The sequence below is a fragment of the Camelina sativa genome, chromosome 16 (assembly GCF_030686135.1).
Source record: "Camelina sativa cultivar CO46 ecotype springtype chromosome 16, ASM3068613v1".
NCBI classification, from domain to species: domain Eukaryota; kingdom Viridiplantae; phylum Streptophyta; class Magnoliopsida; order Brassicales; family Brassicaceae; genus Camelina; species Camelina sativa.
The window spans coordinates 24,248,636-24,263,714 of record NC_141895.1 but is presented as its reverse complement, the minus strand read 5'-3'; the positions used below and the strand labels follow the sequence as shown (position 1 = coordinate 24,263,714).

General features: G+C 38.2%; 2 protein-coding genes and 1 non-coding gene across 37 annotated transcripts; 2 read left to right on the top strand and 1 right to left on the bottom strand.

The window, feature by feature from the left end:
- Positions 1-31: 31 nt before the first annotated feature.
- Positions 32-7,790, bottom strand: LOC104751678 (uncharacterized). 35 transcript variants are annotated; one of them, XR_015584912.1, is made up of 22 exons: positions 6,032-7,757; positions 5,245-5,330; positions 4,991-5,168; positions 4,821-4,909; positions 4,664-4,747; positions 4,469-4,565; positions 4,191-4,264; positions 3,921-3,978; positions 3,593-3,722; positions 3,357-3,487; positions 3,071-3,292; positions 2,728-2,975; positions 2,418-2,630; positions 2,101-2,307; positions 1,953-2,006; positions 1,806-1,871; positions 1,606-1,737; positions 1,470-1,523; positions 1,323-1,382; positions 1,162-1,230; positions 829-1,072; positions 32-712 (listed from the first exon to the last, which is right to left on the bottom strand). XR_015584912.1 is itself a non-coding variant. In XM_087492244.1 (21 exons), exons 1-21 carry the CDS (start codon positions 7,311-7,313, stop codon positions 509-511), a joined length of 4,071 nt encoding a protein of 1,356 aa, XP_087348370.1. In that variant the 5' UTR covers positions 7,314-7,757; the 3' UTR covers positions 32-508. The 35 variants fall into 35 exon arrangements, 18 of the variants coding, with proteins under 18 accessions (XP_087348370.1, XP_087348371.1, XP_087348374.1 ...); XR_015584913.1 differs by having other exon boundaries at positions 32-709; XR_015584914.1 differs by having other exon boundaries at positions 32-601.
- Positions 7,791-11,153: 3,363 nt separating this feature from the next.
- On the top strand, positions 11,154-12,537 carry LOC104753898 (putative glucan endo-1,3-beta-glucosidase GVI). Its single transcript, XM_010476082.3, has 2 exons — positions 11,154-11,290; positions 11,452-12,537. Exons 1-2 carry the CDS (start codon positions 11,218-11,220, stop codon positions 12,414-12,416), a joined length of 1,038 nt encoding a protein of 345 aa, XP_010474384.1. The 5' UTR covers positions 11,154-11,217; the 3' UTR covers positions 12,417-12,537.
- Positions 12,538-13,290: 753 nt separating this feature from the next.
- LOC104751676 (uncharacterized) lies at positions 13,291-15,046 on the top strand. Its single transcript, XR_015584899.1, has 2 exons — positions 13,291-13,429; positions 14,032-15,046. It is a non-coding gene; the product is annotated as an uncharacterized LOC104751676 (transcript).
- The last annotated feature ends 33 nt before the right edge of the window (positions 15,047-15,079 follow it).

Here is a 15,079-nt window from a genome sequence, read left to right as displayed (position 1 = left end):
TGTAATCATGAACAAAAGGCCAAATGAGAGCTTTTGACGTGTTAAGAAAACGCATAACTAAAAGAATTTCCAGACAACTATTATTCCCTTGGTCAGATTTTAGACACACTTGATGAATATATACACTTATGCAACCCCTTTTTCCGCTCCTTTATACAAACAGAATTACACGTGACCGATCCTTCTTTATATGGTAATAGGGAGCTTTTTTCTCACTTCCCTTAATCCAATCTGAAGCCTCTTTTCTATAGAGAATTAGAGATGTTACCCTCAAATCTCACATTGCCATAGGCACAGTTTGTATCAGTACCCAAAAGCTTCACAATGCCCTTTTAACTGTATTTTAGCCGAGTCTCAGTTGCAGCCTCAGCTTTTTTGTAGCAATACCATCGGTTCATTTTGCTTCAAGCCAGTTGGTGAATCCTGGTTAGGGCGCAGAAGGTGATGTCCACCAATGGCCACTATCTAACTAGGGTAAGAGCTATGGGCGCATATTGTGTTCTCAGCTTTACCCGTCTTTGCCTGACTGATCACCTGAAGATGTCTTCTGGTTCGCTGGCTTGTCAGATGAAGCTGCCCTCTGGTTTCCCGGCTTGTCTTCCTGAAAGCAATCAACAGGAATATAAAAGTAACCCTTTGGGAGCCGTCGGTTCTTGAAAGAAGCTTCATCTGATGTCATCACCAGCTCTTTTGCAAATGTTTCTACATGCTGCTATTATCAGTTATCAAGACAAATAAGTATAAGACCCTATGAATGTGCGGAGTTGAGCAGAAAGAGTCGCACTTAACAACAATCCATGTAACTTACGACAAAGTGAATCTTCTCACCTTCTTAGGCTTTGACCCTTTATCTCCATCCTCTGAAACACTAGGTGAGACTATACAATGTTTTCGGGGAACGGTTTTCCCAGAAAATATCTGTCTTTCGGTTGGCTTACGGGAAAACCGACTCTTGGAAGTAGCACTGTCATCGGTTTTCTGATCGGTGTCCATTAACATGGGACCTTTGCCACGGCGCTTAACAGAGACTGTGCTGTCAATGGTGATATCATCTGACCTCTGTATTGCTTCACTGCCAGATATATTACTATCAGGATGACCTTTTACTGATGTTGTAGCTGAGTCCGACGAAACTTCTGGAGGAGAAAATGGATTACGTACATGTAATGAACGTGCAGCGTGATCCCTTTTGGCAGCAAGTATTTCATGCGAAGAAATAGCCAACTCTCGCTGCAAATATACGAGACCAGTAAAGGTCAAGCGCCCATGTCTTTAGTTTCAACGAAAGGAAGAGTTTGGGTTTAGGCTTTAGCTTGACATACCTTTAATTTCTCCCTCTTGACTATCCGCTCACACAGAAGGCGTAACCTCTCAAGTTCAACCTGGAGGAGGTTCAGCAAATTCCAAGAATTAAAAATAGTTTGATAATAGATAGGAAGGAATACGCGTAACAGAGCTAAAGCTCCTACCCTATAATGCTTGAGACTTTTTAGCTCCTCTGCCCCATGTTTCTGAGAATCGGCCTGCAAACAGTCAGACAAATATAAGCAAACTTATGATGCAAGTAGGCCATAATAAAGATGGCGAAGAGAGAAGAAGTAAGACCTTTGCCTTCTGCTCCAAGCTGTGCTTCTCACAGTAAGCCTTATGCGGAAGTTTCCCACCACCAGTCATATGAAAACCCGCGCTTCTGGCACAGGAGGGGTGGAATGTCGTCTGGCAGTTGCCATAACTACACTGTAAAATGATAACATAAGCTTTTTGTTCAGACACAAAAAAAAAAAAAAGCAAGAATTGGTGAATACCTTTATGCATGCACCATATATCCGTCGGCATACGCAACAACTGTCCGTGTTCTTGGCCAGAGACTCCTAATAAGGACAATATATCGTTAGCAATTTAAAACAGTTTAAACGTCATAGCGATTTAGTACTATAATACATAATACCCACCATTCCTTGCACAGGATTTATTTGTCCCCTTCTGAAGGTTGCTTCCAAGGACCACTGCAAGAAATTATACAACCAAGTTATTTGCAATATTCAATAGTACCAGACCCTGCTAATAAGTAATAACTGCTGCCGTAGAAGGAAACTTCACCTCAGCACAAAAAGCATGTACCCATTGCCCATTTGTGGCTTTCCTAAAAGCCCCAGTTGTGCCACCACATAGAGTACATTCTGTTGAACAATCCGGTTTTTCCCAAAAATTAAAAGAAGGTTCCGAAGATGACTCCGCACATAGCTCACAGTACCAGGGACCAGTGGATTCTTTAGCACATTTGTAGCAATCCATGTGAACCGCAACCTGTAATTGGAGCCTGATAAGATACCATACTGTGCATAAAAGCTGTCCCTAGAAGAGACAATCATGCCTTAACTAAACATTACAAATAAATCACAGTAAATGTATATCACCTTGCAACTAGAGCACACTACAATCAGGTTCCATATAGTTTCGGATCGTCTGCAGATGTCACAAGTTCGTGGATTTTCTACTGAAAAGTCTGGTGTACGATGATCAGACCGCTTCTCAGACGGTGGCCCGGAAACAGCCATCTTTACTAGTGTTTCCTTTGTTTGTGGCACTAGATGAGAGCTACCAACAACTTTACGTCTAGAAGTGCTTATCTGTCCGATATATAACAAGTAAGAATCAAGAATAAGAAAACATAGCACAACTAAAATTACAACTTGGAGGAAAAAATCTACATGTAGTAACACCAACCTCTTGCTGTGCTTGTTCTTCTGACATATCTTTCCTAAGCGATGTATTCCTAGAAGATGTCGCCGCTGCAGCGGTAGCAGCAGCTAGTACAGCCTGGGCTTGTTTGTGTCTTTTCTCTTTCCTACCTTGCTTTCTTGTTTCCCTGACATCATGGAAATATTTGTTTACCAGAACATCATCCCATCTTCGTCCATGTTGTTCATCAATCTCCAGAGGCAATCTTTTGGCAACTTCATAGACTAAATTGTCTGAGAAAATAGACCACTTTTAAGATACTCTAACAGAAATTATATAGTGCAAAAAAATTGTGACCATGCAAATAAAAACGGACAATCAAACTCACCAGAAAGTTCCTTTCTTGAAACTGCAGTGCCAAGTAACTGAAGCTGATAATATAGAAGTTCCCCTTCCACTTCATCTTCAGGAGACATATCCAGTATGCCCAATTTCCTAGCTTTAGATAACTGACGAATTGTGTCTCCACAGTGTGCACTCTGATTTTGGAGATTACTACAGATAGTGTGATCGCCAGCGCCCTGCAGATGTTTGTTTCCTTCTTCAGAGCCTGCCAAATGTTTTAATGTTACCAAATGTCCTAAAATCTGTGGCATAAATCATAAAGTCTCTACCATCAGTTTTGGTTGACACCCTAGCCACATCAGAATCCCTGCTGCTTTTCAGGGTCTGTCCCTTGCCCAGTTCTGACAATTCTTTGAGGATATAAGGATGAGGATTGAAACCAGGATATGCTTCATGATCACTGCATCATTATATATATAAAAAGAAGGTAATTTAGTAGGCAGAATATTTATGTGGCCAAGAGAACAACAGAGATTATATTTTCAATTGTGTTTCTGGAGCTTACAGGAGATCCAAGATAATGGGGGTTGGACAGTTCAAATTTCCACGATTCTGAGAACTATTTGGCCCCAAGGAAATGGCATTCTTCAGCATGACACCAGAAGAACTGGAGTTTGATCGTTGTCCATGATCATCTACGCAAAAGAGTTTTTAAAAATATCAGCAGCAGCTACCACCAACTAAGAAAAGATTAATTATCAAGTCTAATAAACATTGGATGATGAAAAGCCATCTTCAATAGAAACTACCAACTTACAAAAACAATGCTCTAAGCTAGAAGAATAACTATATGGGAATAGGGAAGAGAAAAATAGTGAAAAGTTAATACATACCAGAAGGAAGAACTGAAAATTTCCCATCATTAACTTCCTGATCAATCCCTATTGATTTCTGTATATGCAAAACAAGGTACAATATCAATTATCTCATCAGGAGGCCCTTAAGAAAATATCACCAAGCTTGTGTTTGGCCAAACTCGGTGACAGATCCAATATGACTTTAATAACTGACAAGTAACAACTATTTGTGATGCAGATCATGTGAAAGCATCTAAGTTTTAAGAAAAAATACTCAGAACATAACAGTTGAGATTGTGTGATTACCTGTTCTTCTGGAGAATGACCAGGTGCCAAGCTCACACTTCCTTCATTCGTCAAAACTGATCCATTGGCTTTAGCTTCATCAACCATAATACCATTACCAGTACAATTTTCAGTTAACATACATATTGTATTATTCTCCGTATTATTACAAATGTTGCTTTCAAGTGTTCGCTCAATAGAATAAGCCTTAGTGACAGCAGGATCTAAGATTTCAGAATCTAGCATCACTATGCCTTCAGTACAGATAGCCCGACGCTCAGATTTACTAGTGTTCTTACGTTTCAAATTTTCGCCTTTATTCCCAGAACCCATGTGTGCATGCTGGCTAAGCCATTTAACTACTTTGCCTAGTATATCAGGTAACAAGTCTCCGTCCTGCATCGCAAATTTTGAAATCAATACACAGAAACTCACAATGAGAGCACACATTGTTTACAACAGTCAACAGGTATATGAGAAGTTTTACGAGTTACCGTAAGTTTGGCACTCAAAGCATCAGGATTGACCCCAATCTCTGCAGCCACATCCTTCACATCCACTTTCCCCAGGTCGATCAACTTTAAAAAGTGTGAATCAGTGAGCAAGAAAGTCGAAAGGAATAGACAACCCAACTTTTAAGAATATACAAACCTTTTTCAGAATCAATCCAAAACTAAGCGACTTGGATAGAGTTCTTTCATCTTCGTTGCTTCTCACAGTCATTCCTGATCCAACGTGGTCTGTTGCAGAGCAGTTTAATTTTGAATGCGGTGATTCTAGTTCTCGCAATTCGTTGTTTCTCGAAATATCAGAATCTGTACCCGGTGTTCCTAAGTCAAGTCCCATCTCATCATTACAAAGGTGACCTTCTCTTACAGGTTCTGACGGAAGATGACATATAGGAGAACGACTATCAACAGCATTACTTTCTCCTCCCTCTACGGACTTTCCATTTTCTTGACTATCTGAATGCTTTGAGCAGAAAGCTCGCAGTTCAACCTACATGTTTTTCTTATGTTGTTATAGAAAGAAACAGCACTCACTACGATTTCATTCGGTAACGGAGGAAACTTACAGTATCACACCCATGTTTTCCCCAGACCTCTAGTCTATTCCCTGCCTCCCTTGCGCATATAGGATGGAATGATGTTCTGCATGATCCTATGATCGAGAGATTGAAACAAAGTATCAATTACTATTCTGATATCCACCAAAGATTGAAGACATAATAATTTGAATCAAAGAAAAGTGTGCCAAGTAGTTCCATGACAAAGCTATCAACTTAGACAAGTAAATCAAGTAGGAACATCAGATAGCGGGGCACATAGAAAAGTATCGAATTTGCCTATTTATTCTAGTAACATCCAAGCTGTGTGCAATAAAACTTTCACAGCAACCCAGCATAGCAACATATTCATATAAGAAAAATAAATAACTAAATGAGACAGAATTACTTCATCGGAACTGCAATCATCACAAATTAGCCCAACAAGAAAATGAAAACACTGCATTGTACAAAAACAATGTCGACAAAGCGTTTTCCAGCGAAAATAATCCAGACAATTCGATTATTCGGAGCAGGCAGAGCAAGGAAAACGAGTATGAGCATAGCAATAAAGCTAAATGAACCCAAACTTAGGTGAAATACTGGCTTTCTGTAACGGGCTCAGATTATGGGAACCCAGTACTCGACATTTGTTTATTTATCATACGTGTAGTTTTTTGCACATTTGTTAAGTTGTTCTAAGGAAGAAGCACCTTAAGTAAAATACCCAAACTATACAACAGAACATGTCATTAAAAATATCAAAGCTACCAATGCTCAGAAGTAGACTGGATGCACAGAAAGTAACAATACATACCATTACAACAGCGAATGCAAGCACCAGATTTCACCTTGCACAAGTTACACAATAACTTCCTCCGAGTTTCTTTTATTCCATGCAAATTCAAGATGGGCTCCATTTTTTTCAAGTCTTCTATATACAGCTCAGGCATCCACAGAGAACAAAACAGATGAGCAAACTCCACCGGCCCACCATTCTCAGTTTTTGAGAGAACAGATTTCAGGATGCCACCCTTTTTTGGACATAGCAAGCATGGTCTTTCTGAATCAACACGACCATTCTCCAGCTCACACCAAGAGCACAACCACGATTTATCTGAATCTTCAAGCAGGCCATAGCATTTTTTATGAACTGTAGCTTTGCAGGAGGTGCAAACAATTAACTGGTGATGATATTCCTTGGCGTCACCAGTGCAGCAAAAATCACATAACAATGTGTTCCCTTCACAAGGAGCCGCAACCATTAATTTGCCCAAACCTGCATCACCACCAAGAAGCTTCCGCTTTTTGGAGGGCCTTTCCGATGTCAACAAAATCCTATTTCTAATACCTAAAACCCATTCTAAACTACCAGAATAGTCTGACGCAGATGAAATTCCATCCCCCACATTGTCAACACCCATTGGCTGAACAACATCCTCGTTTACCTCTTCTTTGTTTACTGTGCCTTCAGATATATCTTTAATGAGAGCGTTCTTAATTTCTTCCAGAACAACGCCATCTGCACAAACAACATCCTCATTCTTTGCACTAGCATCGGTTTCTCTCTGTTGAATATTATTAATAGATTCGTATTCCACCGATGGAACTGAAAAGCAGTTTCTAGAAGATAAAGATCGTAGAGATGCTAAATCTGACAACGTTTCTAAATCAGGCAATTCTAAGCGCCTAAAGTAGTCCTCATGCTCAACCCAGATACTGCCACTTCTCAACTTATCCCCTTGCCTAGAAGACTTCTTCTTCTTATTATCCGTACCAGAATGAGACTTCTTGTGCCTTTTCTTGTTATCAGTACGGTTCAGCAAATTAGCTAAGCCAACGGGTAGAGTAGGCACAGTTAACCCTGAAGTGGAACCATCTTCAGGAAGATCAAACGGAGACCTCTCAGAGAGGTTCTTGTTAGCCTGAGCTAAGAAACCAATTTCCAACGAACCCATATCCTCAAACCCCTTGTTCCCATTATCCTTATCTAACGCAGCCCTACGAAATGGGCGACAAGGCTTCTCTTCAGCTCCACAACCTCCGTCCACTCCCCTACCCATCATCTTCTTCGGCCACTGGCATTGGTCAACGTTCATAACCGACACAAACCACCACCAAAAACTCCCACGCGGCCCATGAAACGGGACCCTAGCCCTAAATCCCCAAATCCGCCACAAAAAGAAAACGAGTCTGCCTTCAATTTCACCTCCCAAAGCACAGGAGAAAGAAAACAACCAAGTAATCAAAACCCTAACCCTAATTTCCCGAGCCTAAAACCTAACCCTAGCCTAGCTCCCCCGGTACCAATCTTGGCGTCTTTCAGATTACAGAACGATAGAAGAAGAAGAAGAAGACAAAGACGAATTAAAAAAGCGAGAGGCTAAGATTAGGGTTTCTTCTTCAAATTTCTCTGGTTCATGTTCTTTCGGATCCTTCCCACGACTGGTTCGGTTCTTTTTTTTTCTTTTTTTTTTTTTTTTTCCAGAGAGATTTTTTCGCGTTATTTGCAGGCAACAGAGGAACGGTTCATTTTTTTTGGCAAGACTTTTTTTTTTTTGCCAGCTTTTTTATTCAGAGAATTTGATAGAGAGGTGTGAGGCGCAGTGTAGCACTCGTGCACCTCCTTTATTTGGACACGTGTTTGATTTTTATTCGTTAGATGACTCACGAGATACGACCGCGTTAATTCATTCGTACGGGATATGCTCCTTTTTTTTACCTCCCCCACACTCTTTTAATTATATATTTGATCCCTCTTTTGTAGTAATTTGAGATTTCGGTCGTCGTTACCTTTTACTGTATTAGTTTTAAAATTCTTCGTATTGATGATGTATATACCGCTCTATTTTTGGTCTTGGATTTGCTCGATATCAATAAAATATACACAATAATATGGTTTGATTTAGAAGAAAAATAATGTATGTATTAATTGCATGTGATCTACATATGCTCTATATTATTAATATGAAAATGACTCTTTGTGCCCACTAATTAAACTAGAATCCGCTATTTAGTACTTACAAGTTACAAACTGCTTTGGCTTTCACATTTATTGAGTGGACAAAAATAAACGAACTACTGAATTGATGTCCGAACTAGATTTTAGTATTTTAATGACATGTAATTTGGCTGACATGTAATGATGTTTCATTGGAGAACTCAGGTTATGTGTTTTATACTTTTATTTATTTTATGTATTTCAAACGTTGCTTATGAATGTTGAAAATGATTAATTACCAAATTGGAACCTCAAGTTTTTATTTTTACTATAAATTTTTTGTATTACTTTTTTCAAATGTTCTTTATAAAAATTACTTTCTTTTTTTTAGTAGGCAAAAAATTTTGCACCCAAACTGACAATTTTATTAATATCTCGCAAATTGAGTATTTGATAGTCTTTATTTTTCTTTAATATAGAGTAACTCTAAAATAAAGCATAGTTTTTCTTTAATATGTTACTTTATTTTTGACTTTATAATAAAGTTAATGTAAAAAAATGCAATAGTTCATAGTAGAGTTATTATAAATATAGAACAATCTCGTCATTTTTTCTATTTAAATTAAGATATAGAATATATTACAATAAATGTTATTATATAATAGAGTTTTGACCCTAAAATATAGTGGATTTAGAAATGGCCTTAATACAATAATGTACTTTCTCATTTCTTTGATTTTTATTTTTTTGTAAATTATGTTTACGTTTTTAGGATCATATATTCAAAATCTGAAACGTTCTCCTTTGTTTATGTCACCAACGTTCTTGACTCTATTTTAGGAATGAGTAGGTGGTCCTATGATATAAAGTGTTAAACATAAACAACCCAGAAAAACAAAAAATGCTCGACCCCAACCCAAATAACCATAATAATGAACAAATAAAATAGTTTGATCGGCCATTAAATTTAAATGACAAAGCTATAACGCTAACTTGTTTAGTTTTATCAGCCGTATAAACTAGGTGCAACTCATTTCCACATTTATTTTTTATTTTTTAATTCTTTTAGCCATTTGAGCTTTCTTTATTTTAATAGCTTTGTCCACTTCTCAACAGAACTTGATGATCTTTTTCATTATGATTAGGTGTATCAATTACAGAATTACTACGTGGCTTAGCATGGTTTGTCTGTTTTTATTATGTGTATATTAAAATTTTGAGATATAGTGGAGAAGAATAAATTATATATATATATATATATATATATATTCGTTACATCATGATTTCATCTTTACAGGATTTACATTTTTAGGTTGGATTACCAAACATTTTAATTACATTAATTTGGTTTAGGAACAAAAATTACAAACTTTGAAGAAAGTAAGCATTATAATAATTACATATTGGATCACAAAAACTATAAATGTAGTGGTGAGTATATTAAAAAATGTTACAAACAAATTATTTGAGATAAGTAATAAGTAATTTTAGAAAGGAAACAAATTTTACCCACAAACCTTTGATAAAATAAGCATTGAAATGATACAATTACCCATTGGATCGTAGAAACTAAATATTTGAAGTTGCATTTTTCTTGTGTTTCTTTGCTATGGACTTTGTCTATCGTTCTATTTCGTTGTTCTATTAGATGACATAAAAAAAAAATGATGAGTATATAAGTATTTTTATAATATTACAGTAAATTATTTGAGGTAAAAATAAGTAAATTTAGGGAAAAAAAAAAGCTTCAAAGCACAAACCTCGAATAATATAAACATTATAATAATTTTTGTATAATGATATACTTGCTCATATTGAACCCATGCTACTTGCTCGATCTTCACTCACCTTCTCCGTCCTCCTCCACCTCTTCCACTACTCCTCACCGTTTTAAATCCGCCACTACACCTACCGACGATGTCTCGAAAATCTCCTCTCTTGCCGCAGATCTGTTCTGTTTTGTCAATGACTATACAAAACCTACATCTCCTCTTATCCACGTCTTCTCCTCCTGTCGTTACTGTATAATATTCAGAAGTCTCGAGATTTTGCAATAACATTTCTTTCTAACTTTATTATTGAATGTTGTGTAAGATTTAGGAATCAGTTTTTCATTGAGTGAATTATGATATAATTTTTGAGTAAAATTAGTTCGTCTAATATACTTGATCTTCTTATTTGTTGGATTGTTATTGCTGACAATTTTTTTAGGTGTTTCCATATGATCTTTTTTTTTTCTTTTTGCAGAAATGCTTTTGAGAAAACCAATATATTTAGTTCCTAGAAAACTATCCTTCAATCTCAGATGATGGTGTCTACGAATTGTTTCGGGAGATCAACAATTGGTTCAGTTATGGAATAATGGCTAGTCTCTTGTCAGCTGTATTTGTAAACTACTCATCTTGTTCGTCCATACACTTTTCTTTTATTAGTTCATCCATGACGTCAGCTGTAGGTGTTATGAGCTACCGTGATGAACAGTATTTATAGAGTTTAGAAGAGACGATAGGGTTTAATGTAAGATTAGAGATAATCTTGTTGACCAAGCTAAAGATTTTAGCAACTAATATTGCAATATTGGAATTAGATTTTAGAAACTAATATTGCGATTATAATTATTAAGATATGGTGTGAAGATATATAGTTTGTTTTATTTAAGAAGGTTAATTATGAATTTGATGAAATATGTTATTAGATATGGTTGTTTGAGAATTGGGATGTTATATAATGGTAATTTCGGGATTATATGATTAATATGGAATCGCCGGTTTTGTGCAGTTTTAATGTCCAACAGAAAGATTTGGTAGGTATTTAATATGATTTATAGATTTATAATCCACGCTATATATATTTTATTAGAATGTTACTACATTTTATACTTAACACTTAATAGCCTTGATTGCATTAGAAAGATCCACAATTAAATGTCATTAAGTAGCTACGCATGCTTCCAAGCAAAAATCACCTATAAATAGATTCCACATTCACCAACATGAACGAACATCTTCAAACATTAGATTGATCATATCAATCCTCTCCTAATAGTTATTTCACACACATCAATGGATTCCAAACCAACCGGTTTAGCTGTTGCTATCTTTTTACTCCTCTCCATCCAAATCCTTTACCCAGCTGGTAAAAAAACTCCTTTTGGTTAAACCGAACCGTGTGCTACAATTTCATTTCTCTTACATTTACTCTGTTTAATTCTGCTACAATCGATTTGAATCATAAACCGGATCGGTTTATCACCGGTAAACTAACTTTTTTTTTTTGTTTATTCTGCTTTCTTCTAGGTGTCGCAGGGGACATAACCGGAGTATGTTACGGCCGAAACGGCAACAACCTCCCGACGCCGTCAGATACGGTAGCTTTATACAAGACCAACAACATAGACGCAATCCGTATGTACGAGCCATTCGCCGACATGCTTGAAGCCCTCCGTGGCTCAGGTCTCTCGGTCATGTTTGGTCCACGAAACGAAGAAATCCAGTCCCTAGCACAAAACCCAGCAGCCGCAACTAACTTCGTCTCCACCTGGATCACACCGTACATAAACGACGTCTCCATCAAATGGATCACGATCGGCAACGAAGTCTTCCCAGGAGACATCGCTCCATTCGTACCCGCCGCTATCAGAAACGTAAACGCCGCGCTTACGAGTTCCGGCATCACGGGAATCTCCGTTACGACGGTTTTAGCGATGACCGCTTTGGCCAATACATATCCACCGTCAGCCGCAACGTTCCTCCCTGACCTAACCGAGATCATGACTGAGATCTCATCGATACTCTCTCAGACGAACTCGCCGCTCATGGCCAACGTGTACCCTTACTTCGCATACGCGTCGGATACAAACGACATCTCGCTAGACTACGCGAGTTTCAAGTCCCAAACACCTATAGTGATCGACGGTGATTTGCAGTACAGCAACATGTTCGCAGCAATGGTCGACGGATTCAACGCGGCGTTGGAGAAGATTAACGCTGGAAACGTGGTGGTGATGGTGGCGGAAACTGGGTGGCCGACGGAGGGAAATGAACCACACACGAGCGTTGATAACGCCAAGGCCTATAATACGGGGATTATGACATGTGGGGGATCTGCGCGGATGAGGACGCCTCGCCGCCCTTATACGCCGGTGGACGTGTTTTTGTTTGCAATGTTCAGGGAGAATCAGAAGGATGGTCCGGTGGAGCAGAGCTTCGGAATCTTCTCACCTGATATGACTCCAGTTTACGACATCTTTTGTCATTATTAGACTTGTTTTTTTTTCCGCTTATTGTTAGATTAAAATACTCTAGTGCATTTACAAGTATTAATTGTAAGGTATAAAAAATGCATGCAATAATTTAATTCATTTATTCATTTACTTGCTGTAAGATGTTTATGTGGTGATTTAAGATCAGTAAACCACAACTCTAGAAAAAATAAAGTTAATCACCACACAGGGATTGCTGAAGAAACTGACCACACAGGTCACAAGGGTACCCCCCGAGGCGGCCCAATGTTCATGTGATGACATTTTTTATTCGAGATCGATGTTCAATGAAGATTTTAAAGACGGAGAAGTTGAAAAGAGCTTCGGATTCTTCACTACTCATGTATGGCTCCTCCTGTCTACACTATCTTGAATGTAAAAGTGCCTCTAGCAAAGACAAGGTAGGCCAATTAACATAAAGAAGAAAAAATTAACAAAAAAAAAAAAAAAAAAAACAAAAAGAAGAAAAAAATGATCAATTGTTCTAGTTGGGTTAGTTGATCCAATCATCTTATCAACTTATAACCGCATAATTAGGTTTAGCTGTTTCTTTCTTACTAGTTATTTTTTTAGTCTATGAATTGTAATTGTATACTAGATAAGAAAAAAGTACGACCAAAAAAATAAAATTAAGGGGGAATCTTATTCTAAAGAGAATATTATTTTGTCCCTCTTGACCCAATTCTAACAAAACAACAAACAGAAAGAATGGGCTTATGGCCCAATTACAAAAACACAGTAAATGCGCGAGATATCCAGATCGATACGAGATATTGGATGAGAAAAACGGTTGCGTCAAAATGACGACATGTAGGAATCTAACCGCAAGTTTAAAAATCAAAAAGAAATGAAAAAAAAAAGAGAAGTCTCTTGGCTTTGTTTGCGTACGTCAATTTGTAGAAGCAATCTCGCTTTTTTCCCTTATTCTCTACATCATCCTTTAAGCTCGGAGCTTTCTCTCTCTCTCTCTCTCTCTATCCTCCGCCGGCGATCTCCTCCGCTTAATCTCACCGGTACTGTTTCCCCCGTCGTCTCCTCCTCCTCATCGTTAATTCTGTTAATCTTGTTGAATTTCGTCATCTCAGTTCTCGAAATTGTCTTTTCGCTAAAGGTCTCTGATCTTCCAGTTTCGATTGAGAGAGATCTATCTTAGATTATCGAATTAGGATTACGTTTCAATCAAGATCTCAGGTCTTTGTTTATGTGTTTTTTCAAACATTGAATTGTATAATTTGTCTCGGATCTTAATATGTGGATCGATAAAATCTACCTTGTCATTGATGACGTTGCTTAAATTTGCATGAATTTTGGATTTATTTTACTAGAATTGCTACTCCAGATCTGAAACTTTTCATTGTCTTTGCACCTAATCGTGTGATTTCCATTTGCCGATCCGGTTTAAGTTAATGTTCACTCCCCTGTAACTATAGTGGTGTAGCTTTTATGCATGAGAATCGAATCCGTTGTCAATGGCCATTCAAGATCCTTGCTTCTGTTTTGGTTCTTGTATGAACCCCATAGTCAACTTGTGACGCTGTTAATGTTGAGTCTTGCTTGTTGGTTACTACTACTTCGCATGGATCTTATAATTTGAGTGTTTTTTTTGTAGATTCAGATGGGGAAAATCAAGAAAGTGAATCACAGTGCTCACATTGCTACTCCTTATCCATCACCATGTTGCAAGAAAGAATGGGCTGGCTCAACTTGCCCTGTATGTTTGGAGTCTCCACACAATGCGGTTCTTCTCCTCTGTTCTTCCTACCACAAAGGATGCCGTCCTTACATGTGTGCAACTAGCAGCCGTTTTGCCAACTGCCTTGACCAATACAGGAAATCGTACGGTAACGAAACCTCAGGACAACCAGAGCTTCTGTGTCCACTGTGTAGAGGTCAAGTGAAAGGTTGGACTGTTGTGAAAGACGCTCGGATGCATTTCAACTCCAAGAGAAGGACTTGTATGCAGGACAACTGTTCGTTTGTAGGAAACTTCCGGAAGCTCAAGAAACATATGAAGGAAAAACACCCACATGCTTGCCCGAGAGCCATTGACCCAGCTCTAGAAACCAAATGGAAGAGGCTCGAGAGGGAAAGAGACAGAAGGGACGTGATAAGCACGATAATGTCGTCGACCCCTGGTGCTGTTGTGTTGGGAGATTATGTGATAGAGCCGCATAACCGAGCTGTCTATGATGAAGAAGACGAAGAAGAAGATTACAGCTCAGATGATTCTCTGAGCAACGGGATCTTGGATCTAGATTCATCATGGCAAGGACAAAGCCATCACATTCGGTTTGTGGATCTGGAATCAAGCGACTTTGCATCCTCTTCCAGCTCCCCTGCTTCTCCTAGCCGTTCCCTTCGCCGTTTGCTCTTTCCAAGGAACCAGAGAGGCAGGCAATAGAGGTCGGTAACTCTTAACTTAACCGAAGCAAATTCCACTGCATATTTCTCAACCTCTCTCCACGGTTACATTTGACTTAAAAATTGCAGGAGCAGTATAAAAAGGCTAACATGACTAGCCAATTTAGCCATACACAGGGAATTGAAAAAAAAAACACGCAGTCGTCCCTTTCTTTTATTTATTTTCATGTAAATTATGTATTCTGTGTAATTGTATCATTGTTTCTGCATTGTTGTACTCTCTACTGAGGCATGATCTCTTA